Source organism: Clarias gariepinus, chromosome 5, assembly GCF_024256425.1.
Source record: "Clarias gariepinus isolate MV-2021 ecotype Netherlands chromosome 5, CGAR_prim_01v2, whole genome shotgun sequence".
In the NCBI taxonomy this organism is placed as follows: Eukaryota; Metazoa; Chordata; class Actinopteri; order Siluriformes; family Clariidae; genus Clarias; species Clarias gariepinus.
Window position 1 is genome coordinate 8,316,663 of NC_071104.1, and position 13,802 is coordinate 8,330,464.

At 39.5% G+C, this 13,802-nt stretch overlaps 1 protein-coding gene across 2 annotated transcripts in view; it reads right to left on the reverse strand.

Annotated features, from left to right (window-relative positions):
• Positions 1 to 13,802, reverse strand: part of cntnap5a (contactin associated protein family member 5a) — a 125,988-nt gene that overhangs the window by 70,809 nt on the left and 41,377 nt on the right. For both annotated transcript variants that reach the window (XM_053497380.1, XM_053497379.1), the window contains exon 3: positions 8,817 to 9,010. In XM_053497380.1, the coding sequence (XP_053353355.1) occupies positions 8,817 to 9,010 (194 nt within the window). The remainder of the gene's footprint in view (positions 1 to 8,816; positions 9,011 to 13,802) is intronic.

Consider the following 13,802-nt stretch of genomic DNA (forward strand, 5'->3'; position numbering starts at 1 on the left):
CAACCCTGCCCAAAACATCCAGGCTTCAGACCGGCACTAGGAGTGCTCTAACTTTTGAAGCACTTCAGTGGTTAGGATTGATTTTCAGCATTACTGCCAACGAGAAAAATACCTACAAAAAGCTAGCTAATTACCAAGAAGTTAATAAAAGGATGTCTTCTGAGAAAAATGTCAAGATCATACAGTATATTAAATTAAGGACCTGAAAGTCTCTTCTAGAATGGTTTTTCATTGAAACGACCGCAGATCATAAAGCAGAAAAAGAAAAAACCTGTCTCTTATTCTCTTTTTCCCTGCAATCTTTTGTATTAGCAGCATTTCTTTCCCAGCAACCAGTCTGAAGTAAAATATATTTAGAATGCAAACCTACTATGTTTTCCCCAGTGGCCTGATGTATGATGGAGCTCGCCAAGAGGCCAGAGAGCAGCCGAATGGAATTGGATATCTAGGTCTATAAAAACACTGCGGGTCACGAACTTCTTCACAACCACCGGAGAAACCTCGAGGAAATTCAGCTGCAGGCCAAGCGCATTCTGTACGATATTGGTTAAGAATTTTCTTATTCTTAACCCCGAATGAGTCTTAGGCATCATTAGACTTGATGGGAGCGGAATGGGCCAGCAGGCTCCTGCTTCGAGCAAAGCAATCCAACAAAACGATGGGTCTTTCATATCGATTACCTGTGCGCTGCTTAAGCCTCTGTGTAATGAGAGAATAGAGAGATAGAGGAAAGATGGTGTGATAGGGTGGGGGAATGATTTAAAGGCGTATAGTAAATGGTAGATAATTGTTGCCCTGAAGCGGCAAATGAATCCAACGGGAAGTTCAAACTATAAGGGGCTGAAAGCAGGTCAAACGTATTTAAAAGTTATTTTCTTTCATTTTAGGGCAATTTCCTTTATTATTATTGCTTTTTTTTTTTTTTTTTTTTTGTAGGGTGGCTGTGTACTGTATATTTGGCAGGCCTTGCCATGTTTGAAGCAAAGCATAAAAAAAGACATTTAGTATGATTGACATCACGGAAAATAAGATAAATATTGCTGCACACAAGGTTTGAACAAAAGCCAGACTTAAAATTTCTGCTGTGAGGCTTCACGTAAATGCAAAGAGGGTTTGTCTTAGATATTTGAGCAAGGAATATTTAATGGCTATTTCTGCCAAAAAAGATGGGAAGTTACTTTAAAGGTCCCATATTTTACTATACCATTTAGTTAACATAGGTCTCAAAGGGGCGGCACGGTGCCGTAGTGGTTAGAACTGCTGCCTTGCACCACCAGGGTCCAGGTTCGGTTCTCGCCCTGGGGTTTGTGTGCAAGGGGATTTCCATGCTTGCTGGGTTTCCTCTGGGTATTCTGGTTTCCTTCTCCAGTCCTAAAACAAGCAGATTAGGCTAACTGCTGTTTCCAAATTACCCATAGTGTATGAATGAGTGTGTGTGTGTGTGCCCTACAATGGATTGGGCACCCCAACCAAGGTGTACCCCCATGCACTCCAGTCTCCTGGGATAAGCTCCAGGCTCTAAATACATACAGCATCCCAAATAGAGAATTATAAATAAGGAATAATCTCTATACAAAGATAACTTTATTAAAAAGCAAAACCGGCTCCTGGATTTTAAACGCCACTGCTCTGACATCTACCACCCTTGGTCAATCAGCAGTTGAGATCGAGTTCCTCACATCTTTGCTCAGCTCCCTGGAGCTTGTCACAATCTACAGTACTGAACATCATCTAATATCTCTCTCTCTCTCTCTCTCTCTCTCACATGCAGAGACATCAACAGTGACTGACATGAATGTCTCGATGTAGTTCAAAATCCCCTTGGCAGCTTGTAAGAAGAAAGCAGTGACCTGAAGGAGCGACCAGCCAAGCCTCTGAACTCAGCAGTTTTCCAGCGAGGTAATCCCCGTTCGAGTGACAGCCGTACAAGACGCGAGGCCAATGAACGCATCGAGCGAAATGTTTCGCTGTCAGCTGCCAGTGGCGAGGAAAACTCGAACACACTCGATTTGTCTCAACAGCTATTTCTGCTTTTGAAATATAGGCTTGTTGCCTTCAGATGATATCATTACACCTGCCTGTCTCCATTTGGGCTTAACTTTATCGCAGCGGAGTAGCTTAGCACAGCGGGATGTAAACGCTAGCTATGCGATTGGAGGATTGAGTCGGCGTTTGGACAATAACCGATGACTGGGAATCCTTTGCGTCACTGCCCACTCATGAGAGAGAATGGACAATTAAACCTTAATAGACCCCAAACACGGACAGCATATGGTCCAACTGAGTCCCAGCAGTACTGCTGTAGAGTTCACTGTTAGAAAAAACTCAGGGTACAATAAAGAAGAAATGTTTTTACGATAACATTCCATTTGGCCAGTTTATTAGGAACGCCCTGGTAATGCTGTTTAGGGCCTCGGTTTTACTCCTGAATTCTTCAGTGCGCGGATTCCACTAGGTATCAGGAACAATCCTCTGATCCACGTTGGCATCACATTGCACCGCATTGCATAATTGCATGAATCTTGCTTTGTACGACATCCCGAAGGTGCTCAGAATTGATTCAGGTGCATGCTGTGTGGTGTTTACCAAAAACCTCATTTTGAAGGGATGAGGAAAATATAAAAGAGAACAGCACATTTGTTTCCCCCCTCATGTAGTGTTAAATTGGTGAAAGTACAACATGCTTGTGCATTTAAGATGGATGTCAGACTCAAGTAGGAGCGGTGATGACAGTTATTTGTTCCGTAGCCTAAGCATAATCTACTGTCAGATATTGTTAATAATGTTGCATTTCAATACGAGGGCTGTTCGTGTCAAACCGGGACTTTTGGTTTTTTCTCTATATAAATCCTCGCTACACTAATGCAGACTAAGAAACCTTTCTACCTTGATACTAGTGCTTGTGCTTGGATATCATCAAGGCCATGGTCGGACTGCCTGCTTCACATCTGAAACCCTGGCCTCCCGGGAACTCCTTCATTGACGCACACATTCGGTAATGAATTGGAGCGAGGTCAGGACTATACGGAGGATGTGACAGATGAGTTCCTGTAATGTGTAAGTGGTGTTGGTGAATGATTGATTGTGGTCCAGTTAGCGTAGACCCATGCAAGTGGTGTATCTGTCACTTTTAAAGGATTAAGTGTTCCATTTGCTGGATGTTCACAGGAGCGATTTTTAAATCTTCTTTTAAAAAAAGTCCTCATCACAAATCCTGGTTTGACATGAACGCCCCTTGTAAGTCTAGGAATGCTTAAAAAATCAATTTAAGTAACGTGAATAATAGCAGAAAATAGCACCTTATGAAAAAAATTGATATATGAAGTGATTTGATATGTTCTTATTACAAAAAAATAAATGTAATGAAATAGAATATTTTCTGCGTCTAAATCGTCTCTTGTTAATAGTGAAGCTTATAACGTGAGGCTTGTATCGTCTCGTGCCTACTGCCAGTGCCAGTCTATATCTCCGATTATGTTCGTCAAAATCAGACAGCAGGAAAATTCATCATTATTGCTGCCGTATTGCATCCTGAGTGATATGAATGTCATTATTTGTCTTAAAGTTGCTGGGAAATGTCAAACCGCAGTGTGTACTGGGATTGCGCCGGTTCTTAAAAGCCATGTTCCCAAGGCTGTAATTAACAAATCTTCAAATGAACCAATCTCAGTCGTCGTCTACGTCATATCATTCTAACCGTTCTATAGATGTTATTTTATTATTACTTTTTATAATATGATTTTATTTAGCATTTCAACTGTGCCATCCTTTTGCACCATGTTGTGAGCTCAATAGTCTGATGTGATGGACAATACCCGAGATGAGAAGCTCCTAATAATCAACACTTTTCCACCTCTAGGGGATAGCGCTAAACATCATGCCTGAATAAAAGACATGCACGAACCTGTTTGATAAATAAGAACGGAAAAAAAAAAGGTCAGGAGATCACCCGAACGTAACCATGTTGGAAACATGATACGTCGAGCTGTGTTTTTATTTATTTTTCCCTGTTCTTTTCATCTCACTCGTAAGCCTTCACTTACACCCACAAATATCAAACCATAATGAAAACGCCGCACGCCGACTATTACTTAATGACACAAATGGAACCGTTCTCCGTAGAGATGAGAGCAGAGCTCAAATAAACAGAGACGAGGCAGCTGCCTGAACTTACTATAAAGAAAAAAAAAAGGTTTGTTTAGCTCCTGGAAGAATGTGCAATGAACCTGAAAAAAAAAAAAAAAAAAAAAGAGTGTATATGTTTCATCACACTGTTGATTGAAGAATCAGACGGTGAGGAATCAGGGGTGTAATTTCTCCTCCTGTTGTTTGGGATGGTCTTTCCAATTCTTTTTGTTCGTACTCTTTATAGGAGTGTGATGACTAAAAGGAAAAAAAAACGAATGGACCTGCTCGAAACCATTTTTTAGCGCGCACACACACACACACACACACACACACCACAAAAATACATCAGCAATGGAAAGTCTGATTTCTTTGTAAGGTGGTGCATGACACACGATTTGAATAATGTGCTTCGTACACCACGTAGTCCCTGATATGCACAAGAAACTTATTACGCATATTGAATAAATGCAATAAAAATCATGTGGTGTGAGGATTTTTCTGCTAGGCATTCTGTAAAGATGACAGCACGTCAGAATAGATTTTTCTATTATTATTATTATTATTCATCTCTAAAATCTCTTCCAGAATTTTTTAATTGAGAAGATTTGATTTTAAGATTTTTTTTTTTTTACGCAAACATGAAAATGAACCAATTAATCCATGCTTTTTTAAATTTGTGACTCCAGGTTTATTTCAGAAAGAGAGAAAACCTTCTAAACGCAAACACTGCAGATTCCTCTTCTGCCGTCGCCAAATGATTAATTAACTCTACACATAACCTACATGCAATATTTCCCCAATCCTAAGTGGTCTCTGTTTTAGACTGTAATATCTTTAAATATCATTATACCTTTTTATATAACGGAGGCATCGCAAATTCAACACAATTGCCTCGCAACAATATGGAAGAATGAATCTCTGGGTAGACAATCTCCTCCATCATCATATGTATATTACGAGCGTGAAGGCTTAGCCTCCAGAACGAGACTTTTATATTTCATCATCGCATCCTGCTTGGAAGTCTAATGTTCCTTAAAAATGATTTTAGCTCAGAAAAGCGCCGGGTCTTGAAATTGAAACAGAGTTTCATCATCTACGCTAAGGTGTTATATTGTAGCTACAAGTACACGTGCCGCGGCAAAAAATCCGATCAAGCTGCCTGCTTCCAGAGGTGCTTGCAGGATCAGATTTAAGCTTGTCGTTCCATTGGAAATGGGAAGAAAGAAAAAAAAAAACCTCCATGGAGGACATAAAAGTCAGAAAAACTGTATCAGAAACAACAGGACACAGTGGCTGAGTGCTCGGGAGGCCGCTTCCAGGGATCATTGATCGGATAGTGAAGTGATAGCTGTGATCGGGTGGCGGAGGAAGGATGCTAATGTGTGCCGTAGAGAGGAGAAAGAGGGGCTGAGGAATGTCAGTCATCTCACGTTTAACTGCAGGCCTGCACAAACTGCCAGCCAGCCGTCTATGACAGGTCTGTTGAAGTAAGAGCTCCTGAGACTGACAGTTAATCAGCAATAACAGGACATCCACTGAACAAGCCAAGTCTGCCTTCGGAACAGAGGGAAGAGACGCTATTTTAAATTTAATTAGCCACAATATTATAATAATAATAATAATAATAATAATAATAATAATAAAACATGGTGTTAGATGAAGGAACAATTGTCAATCATTGGGTCGTACCCCAGTCTATAATGGACTGACCGGCTTTTGGGATGACATCACTGATTCTGCTCATCTCTTAAATATCCAATACATCCTTTTAGAGGAAAAAATAAAAATAAAAAAATCTGTATGTCTTGAGCTTGCAATTTTAGCACAAAACTTCTTATGGAAGCAAAAGCAAAGCATGGATCATGTTTATCCTGGAGTTCTGGATCCTCTGTCGCTGAAAATGCCTTACAACATAAGTGCTGTATTGATTTTGTCCCGCTTATTATTTTACATTTTTGAAAAATCATGATAAAGGGTTCAATCGTCCAGAACTTATAGTCAAAAAAAAAAAAATAAATAAAACATAAATAAATAAATGGAACAGGCCAAGCATTTTTACTATTTTAGGCTTTAGTAGAGTAAAAAGGAGAATGTAATATTATCAGCATTGCAGTTGGAGACTAACTGCTCGCCGGCAGCGGCAACTAAAAAAAAACGCAGCTAGACGACGGATTTTTTAGTGATTTTGCTGTAAACAGGAACAAACCACTAACATTTTTTTTTTCACTATAATTTTTTACAATAGGCAAATGTCTGATGTCCAGAGAAAACAGCACATTTAATCACTTTCTGATTATTACTATCATTAATGTTACCATTGAGGCAGTTTAGGTCAAAATTATGCTCATTTCCATCCAAAACCTAAAGTGGTATTACAAGGAGCATTCGAGTCAAACCGGGACGTTTGATTGTGTAAGAATAACAGAATACAGCAAACGTGGAAATGGCTAGGGGCGAGGTCAGGACTGTACAGGGGATGTGGCAGTAACTCCCAGCCGAGTTCCTGTAATGAAACAGTGTGCACGGTGTCCACAGACAGTACGGCTCTACCGTAAGTTAACGGGAGCGGCTGCTGTGGGATCCGAGCTGACTCGGTCGGGATCGTCATTCACGACGCACTGCCTTATTTAAAACGATTCAAATGTTTTACTGCAACTGAAGAGTCTCACCACCGTACTGTGCTTGAAGTCTTCTGTAAATGTCAATTGGTTTAACGCTTTCATTCACAAGAGATTTTAACACAAGTAACGCTTTGACCTGAACGTCCCCTTGTATTAGTAGCTTCTGAAAGCCCGTACTATTAATATTTGCACTTTTTGGTCCAGAAAATTGAAACAATTAATGCAGGTTATGCAGCTTCTATAGGACATAAAAGCATTGGTCACTGGCTGCGTTCCATGAGCTAGAGAGTCACATTATTACATCTTTGTCTATGCTTTCCCAGCTATGCTAAAGGCAAGGCTAGTGGCAAAAAACAACAACAACGGTAAAGTTCTGCTGGCTTTGCCAGTCTATGTTGAGATCAAAACTTTATTACTAGAAAGCATTTGAGCCGGCCATTGCATTTACATGCAGATCACAAACTTTTAGTTTCTTATAATAATCTCGCCACCCAAAACCACTGATGTAAATGTTTTAGCCCAGCAAATTGTTGGTGTCACCATGGAACCGTTGTTTTTTTTTTTTGTTGTTTTTTTGTCTTTTGCTTTTGCTGTTCGAAAACAAAGAACTGGTTCGAAATTGGCCATCGGCTCTGAACTAGCTCCGGAGGTGCCTCGGTGGAAAACGGGTTTTGGATTGCAGAATTGTGGTCTAATCAGGTAGTTAGCTGGAGGCTAGCACAAGCTTTTAGCTTGCTCTACAGATTGACTCAGTGTAGACATTGCTATTTTTATGATTTGCAATAGGGTTTGACTTAGTAGAACAACAAGCCTGTAGTCACACAGCACTTTCTGGATCATGATACTTTAAAGTCTTGCTAAATCATAATTTAAGTGTTAATGAAGTGTAGTCAGGGGTCTGTGACTTTTATTTTCGGTGGCATGCTGATATAGTGGTTAGCACTATCACTTCACTTGCACCTCCATGGTGGGAGGATCGAATCCCCCAGCTGTGGGTTTGTGTGGAGTCCGCACTTCGGTTTTTCTCATGTTTGCTCAGTGCGTTTCCTCCTGGTCGTCTGGTTTCTTTCAACATTCAAAGACATGCTGTGTAGGCTGATTGGTGTTTCCGAATTGCCCTTAGTGCACAATTGTGTGTATGTTCCTGTGCCTTGTGATGGGTTGGCCCCCCCATGCAGGACGTACCCTTCCTTGTGAACTGAATGACCTGGGATAGGCTCCAGCCCCTCTGCGACCCCACATAGAGCAAGCGCTATAGACAATAAATGGATGCGTTTATGTTTTGTTTTTGTTTTTTTTACTGTATTTGACTGGTCACTTGAAACGAAAATGTTTCCTCCAAACTTTAAATACAGAAAAAATAGGCCTGTAAATCATGTAAACTAGAACCTGATAATAATTTAAAAACAAAATGTATTCTGTGAGTGGAGAATTAGACATGAAACAGTGGACACCATGGCTTTAATAACCAGGCAAATATTATTGCGATTTCATAAAGCTTTCAATCATTTGCATTTTCACAGGAATTAATTATACGTTTCACAGGCATTTGCATCTTTGAAGGGAACATCTTTCAAATTCACTGAGCAGGGGAATAAATTTGATGTAAAGAATGTGGCTTTACCGTTCCCTAATTGCGATGTTTAATGAAATCCGAGGCTTTGCATCCTGATGCACCTATTATACTATTCATTAGTCACTATAGGCTCCTAACCATGCAGCAAATTTGCAAGAGTCCTTCCCTGGCTTCATTTGTTTTTACTGGATTCATTTTCGGTAATCATACACGGCTATATTAAGCCGCAACCCATAGTAACAGCGCTTGAGTCCATTTTCCACTCCTTCATGGGATGTGTATAATTGATTGGCTGAGTAAGTTAAAAGAAGGACATTGTCAGAAAGCCAATAAAACTTCATTCTTTAGGAGCTTCTGAGAGGTTAATTACTATCAATTTTACCATAAAACAAAACAAAAAAACATGGAAATCACTAAAGTCATGCCTTGCCACAAATTGCTAGTTGCGAGACGTCAATGAAATAATGTAATTAAGGCTCGGGAGGACTCACCGCAACCCGGTCCTCGTTCCTGTACTCCTTCCACACACTCCCGCTGTCGCTGTAGAGAAGCGTGTAACTGCTGATCCAGTCATGGCTGCCATGGCGGCCCTGTGTGGCTACTCCCGTCACCTCCATGCGTGCCCTGAGGTCCAACTGCAGCCACGGTGACCTGTCTGTTAACTGCGGGCTCCACCCACCACCTCCTGACAAGAAGAATTTTGAAAGAAATGTAATTCATACAACAAGTAGTAAAGTGATATGTTTGGTGATTGTGATTATTTGGTGTTCACATACTTTTGGCCTGACTGCGTATCAAATTGTAAGAAAAAGCAATTTGGGAAGAAGTCTTTCACTGATAAATTGTCACCGGAATTTACAACGTTTTTTTTTTTTTAGAAAATGGATGCTGCTAACTGCTTGCCTCTACTATCTCGAGTCAATATCTTGAATGTAAGCAATTCTTAAATTACAACAAAAAGTTTGTATAAAAAAAAAGGTTTGAAATGGACTTTTAGAATTGTCATGCATTGCAACTTTTCTGGAATATCTACACATACTTACACACACCATACATGTTTATTAATTACTCAATAAATTGGCATTAATAAAAAAAAAAGAACAATTGTTTGTGTTGCATAATATTTTGCCGTAGCTATTAACTTGTTCACGTGTTGCTTTTAAAGTTCGGGTTCGTATTCCACAACACTCGTGAATCAAAGCAAATTTTCCCATAAGAAATAATGGAAACCCAAATTATTCGTTCCTCAGCCCCCCAAAAATTACATAAAAATAATTAATAGAAAAATATAAAGTAAAAATAAAACAAATTAAAAAACAAGGTAGGAGGTACAAGGCGACAGTGCTAACCAATACACCACGGTGCCACCCGTACTTTGTTATTATTAATTAAAAATGATTATTGATTATTTAATAATGAATCATAAATTGTGGGAACTTTGCAACCCTAAAGTAACACTTTTGTTACTGAAAATTAATTCCTAAGTCAAAACTATTACAAATAACGTCTATTTATACACCAAAATGTTCTCCCTTCCTCTTCCTGCTGTGCCATGGTTTTTTTTTTCTCCATCATTGTTTTCTGCCTTCAAAAATCGAGCTGTGCAATTCCTTGCCTTCGATTACATCCTGTGTAGGCAGTATCCATTTATTTATTTATTTGTTTTTATTTTTTTTACATGTTGAATACAGTGTGGATGGGAAGCGCTCAGTTTTAGCAAGAGTGTGAGCAAGACTGGCAATAAAGTAGGAACTGCGGTAACCAGAATGTTGTAGGGTGGACTCCTGGAGGAGACTCTCAGGGACTGCTGATCGGCCAGGCCTCCACAGTTCATCCTAGAATAGCAGCACGTCATCAAGGGACGGTCGGGACACTTCAACGAGCTTACTCATAATAAATGAGGGACAGATGGTAAAAAAAAAAAAACAGTAACAGTGTTGTTGTCACCATGAATAGACAGTAGAGTCCACCTCCACTTTCTGTTTCTTTCTTTTATAATTCTTGGTCTGAGCCAGTAGCGATATAAACTACACTGCTTGACTCATTTATTTGGGTTAAATGCATAAAAATCTTAACCACATTGTGATTAAAAAGAAAAACTAAAAACTAAACGCTGCATTCTGATGTTAGCGAGTCTTCCAAAACGATGCCCTCATGCCCTCTGGAGTGTGACGGAACACACCAGAATGGTTCATTACTTAGCTGCTGCAGGCTGAGAGTCAATACTATAGGAAGAGATGAGAGATGAATATCGCGCCGGAGATCTCCGGCACGCAGGGAGTAACATTTACACAGCCTCCTCGCCTCCCTCGGGGAGGAAAAATGTTCTGTTTGCGAGGAGCTCGCACACAGCGGAGGCTGGTGAAGGCTGAAAATAGCTTGGACACTGCAGCCAGAGTAATTACTCAGTTGAAGACGGGGGGAAAGCGGAAGGTGTGATTTTCAGTTTGTTTTTCCCGAATGGCTCATCTACTGTGAGTGAAGGGCTCGTCTTTAATCGGTTCATTGGGTACAAATAGGGGAGCTTAAAAAACATGCACAACATCCGAAAAATTGGTTTCAATAAACATTGTTATTCTTATATTAAATCAAATAAGCCAGATTGTTCGAAAATTGACAGATGGACTGGCAAGCCATGGAACTTTATTTTATATTCATGTACAGTAACATTGAGACTTTGCAAAGGTCTCATTATACATCTGTGCAGCATTTATTAAAGTTGTGCATTGAAACGAGTGAAGATTTGAGTGCCCGGAATGGCATACGGTCTGGTTTACTTATAAATAATAAGTATGAAATTAGCATTGATTATGGCGCAAGGAATAAATCAGCATGGAGACACAATCATAGCCGCCAGTCCTTCATTTACAAATCACATCCCGTTATACATACGACGCACATGAAACGGATCATAATTGAGCCATCAAATGCAAATCATTTTTCATCTAACTGGATGTAATTTAACACTCATGTTCACCGGCAATTTCTTAAAAACCAGATGTTAGAGGCTGTAATACAGAAGTAGGACCAGCTTTGGGCCATCTGTCTAAAACAATACCAAATATAACGTTTCAAAAAATGTATTATGGGAAATTCAATTTCATTTTTAGACATTCTAACATGTGTGTGTGTGTGTGTGTGTGTGTGTATTTGTGTTGCCCCCCCAGGGTTGTTGCTCAGCTCTGTATTTTCAGAAGAAGGTGTGGCTCGACAACATCTCATTCACGTAGACACTGAAACAGCATTTTTGGAGAAGGAGTGAAACAGACATTGAGGTCTAAAATGAATCTAATCTGTGGGGTATTTCTTCTGGTGCATTAACCTGCACGCACGCACACATTTTGGGAAGTTTTGAAACCTGCTATAGTAAACTATGGGACCTTTGATTTATAATAGTTTAAGCAATAAAACAGTCAGGGGATACGACGAAAACTTCGCGGAAATCCAATGAAATTCATAAACGCTTGAGCTGAGATTGAGATGTCTAAAGTGAATTGATTGTCTCATTACCAGCAATTTCTGTTTTTCAAATAGCTATTTTTTTTTGGCGGAAGAAAAAACATCTTTAATCAGTAAGCTCCAATCACTGAAAAAAAAAATACAAAGAATAAAGTCTATTAAAACAATCATATTTGGAATGTTATGTTTAATTACAGATCTGTATTACAGCTGCATGCTGGATTCACAGCTCCAGGGCTCCGGGTTTTAATCCCGAGCTCAGGTTTGGTCTTCCTGGTGTTTAAAGTGTTCTCCAAGTGTTCATGTGAGCGTCTTCTAGGTTCTGTTTTCCTAAAACCTCCCAACAACATTGCAGTGAGTCAAGTGGAAATGCTAAAACGCCCCTAGGAATGAATACGTGTGTGTGTGAGCGCATAGTGCTTAGTGCTTTGTGATAGACTGGCATCCCATTAAGCGTGTACACCCAATGTTCCGGCTTACTGTAGATCCAACGTTCCCGGAAAACTCACCACAACACTAACCACGATGAAGCATTAACTGAGATGGATGAATATATCTGTAATATTATCATGTCTGTAAAAATGATCAGTAGAACATGTACTGGTTAGAGTAATGGCACAAATGTGTCTGGGCTTTTGATTTAAGTGCCCGGCAGGAACACTAATGTTGTATATACAGTACTGTATGAGGGTTGTAAAATAGTTGTAATTATATTGCGAATGCGATCACCGCCGATGCAGCATTGGTTTTTTTTTTTATAGTTAGAATGACTTTGATAAAATTATGTTGAGATACCGTTGAATGGACGACCCAAACACAGCATCGCAAAAACAATCACACAATACCTACAGTATGGTCCCTTATGTTTTTAGCATGGTTTAGAATTCCGATCGGAGATTGGGACAGACCCAACAGCTTCCCACACACAGAGAGTGTATCTCATGCCACACATATGAGGTGCATCTTAGCTCGAAAATTACTCTACCAAACATATGGTGTTTGTGTAGCATCACGTCCACTTTCACAGAGAGCGTCTCATATGTTAAGCCAGTTTGTTTGTTTTTTTTACCTTTTTTGCTGCTTTGCAATTCAATATTCCAGTTATTTGCTGTTTGGTATTTTTGTGGCGCTCGTTGTTACTATCATCAACAGCCTGCCCCTAGTGGTCAGCATGAGTCTCGCGGAGGCCATGGGTTTGGTATTAATATTGTACTGTTTAGAAGTCGCTTTTGTGACTATGTGTTTGGGGCCTTTATTTAACATTATTACCAAATAATAATAAAAATAATGTAGTGCCAGGCTGAATACAGTAGTTCCTCGGCATATGAATGCCTGCCTCATAACTTTTGCCTTTAATAACTAAAATATTAAAAATTATTATTTTCGGCATACTAGGGACCGAGCCGATGCGAACGCCGTTTGAACTTGTTTGCATCATTGGAAAGCCAAGCATAGCAAGTTATCTTTTTTTTTTTTTTTGCGGGGGGGGGGGGAATTGGGGGGTTAGTAAGTCTATTTAATTTCATATTTTACTTCATTTACGCGTCTTATCTAAATGTTTTTATATCCCCAAATATGATTATATATTATATGAAAATTGGTAATATTGGTAATTATATTTACCAGAGGTGGAAAGAGTAATAAATTTTCTTACAAGTACTGAAGTACAAGTAAAATTACTGTACCATTATAAAAATCTACTCAAGTAAAAGTAAAAAGTAGCTCATTAAAACTTTACTCAGAGTAACAGCGGGGGTGGGGTGGGGGATTCTAGTGTAGTTCGAAAAAGACAAGAGGATATAAATATAGGATATAAATCTCAAACTAGTTGCTTTTAATTAAAGGAACACCTTTGCATAATAAAGCTGTTGCCTTTTTTTGTGCTTGAAATCAAAGTGGCCAGGGATTTGCTTTATAAGAATTTAATGGCATTTCGCTTTCAGCTGGGTCTGTATTGTAAATCACTGGCATGTGTTTTGTCCGTCTTCATCGTTCTTGTGAATTTAGCCTGTTTGTTC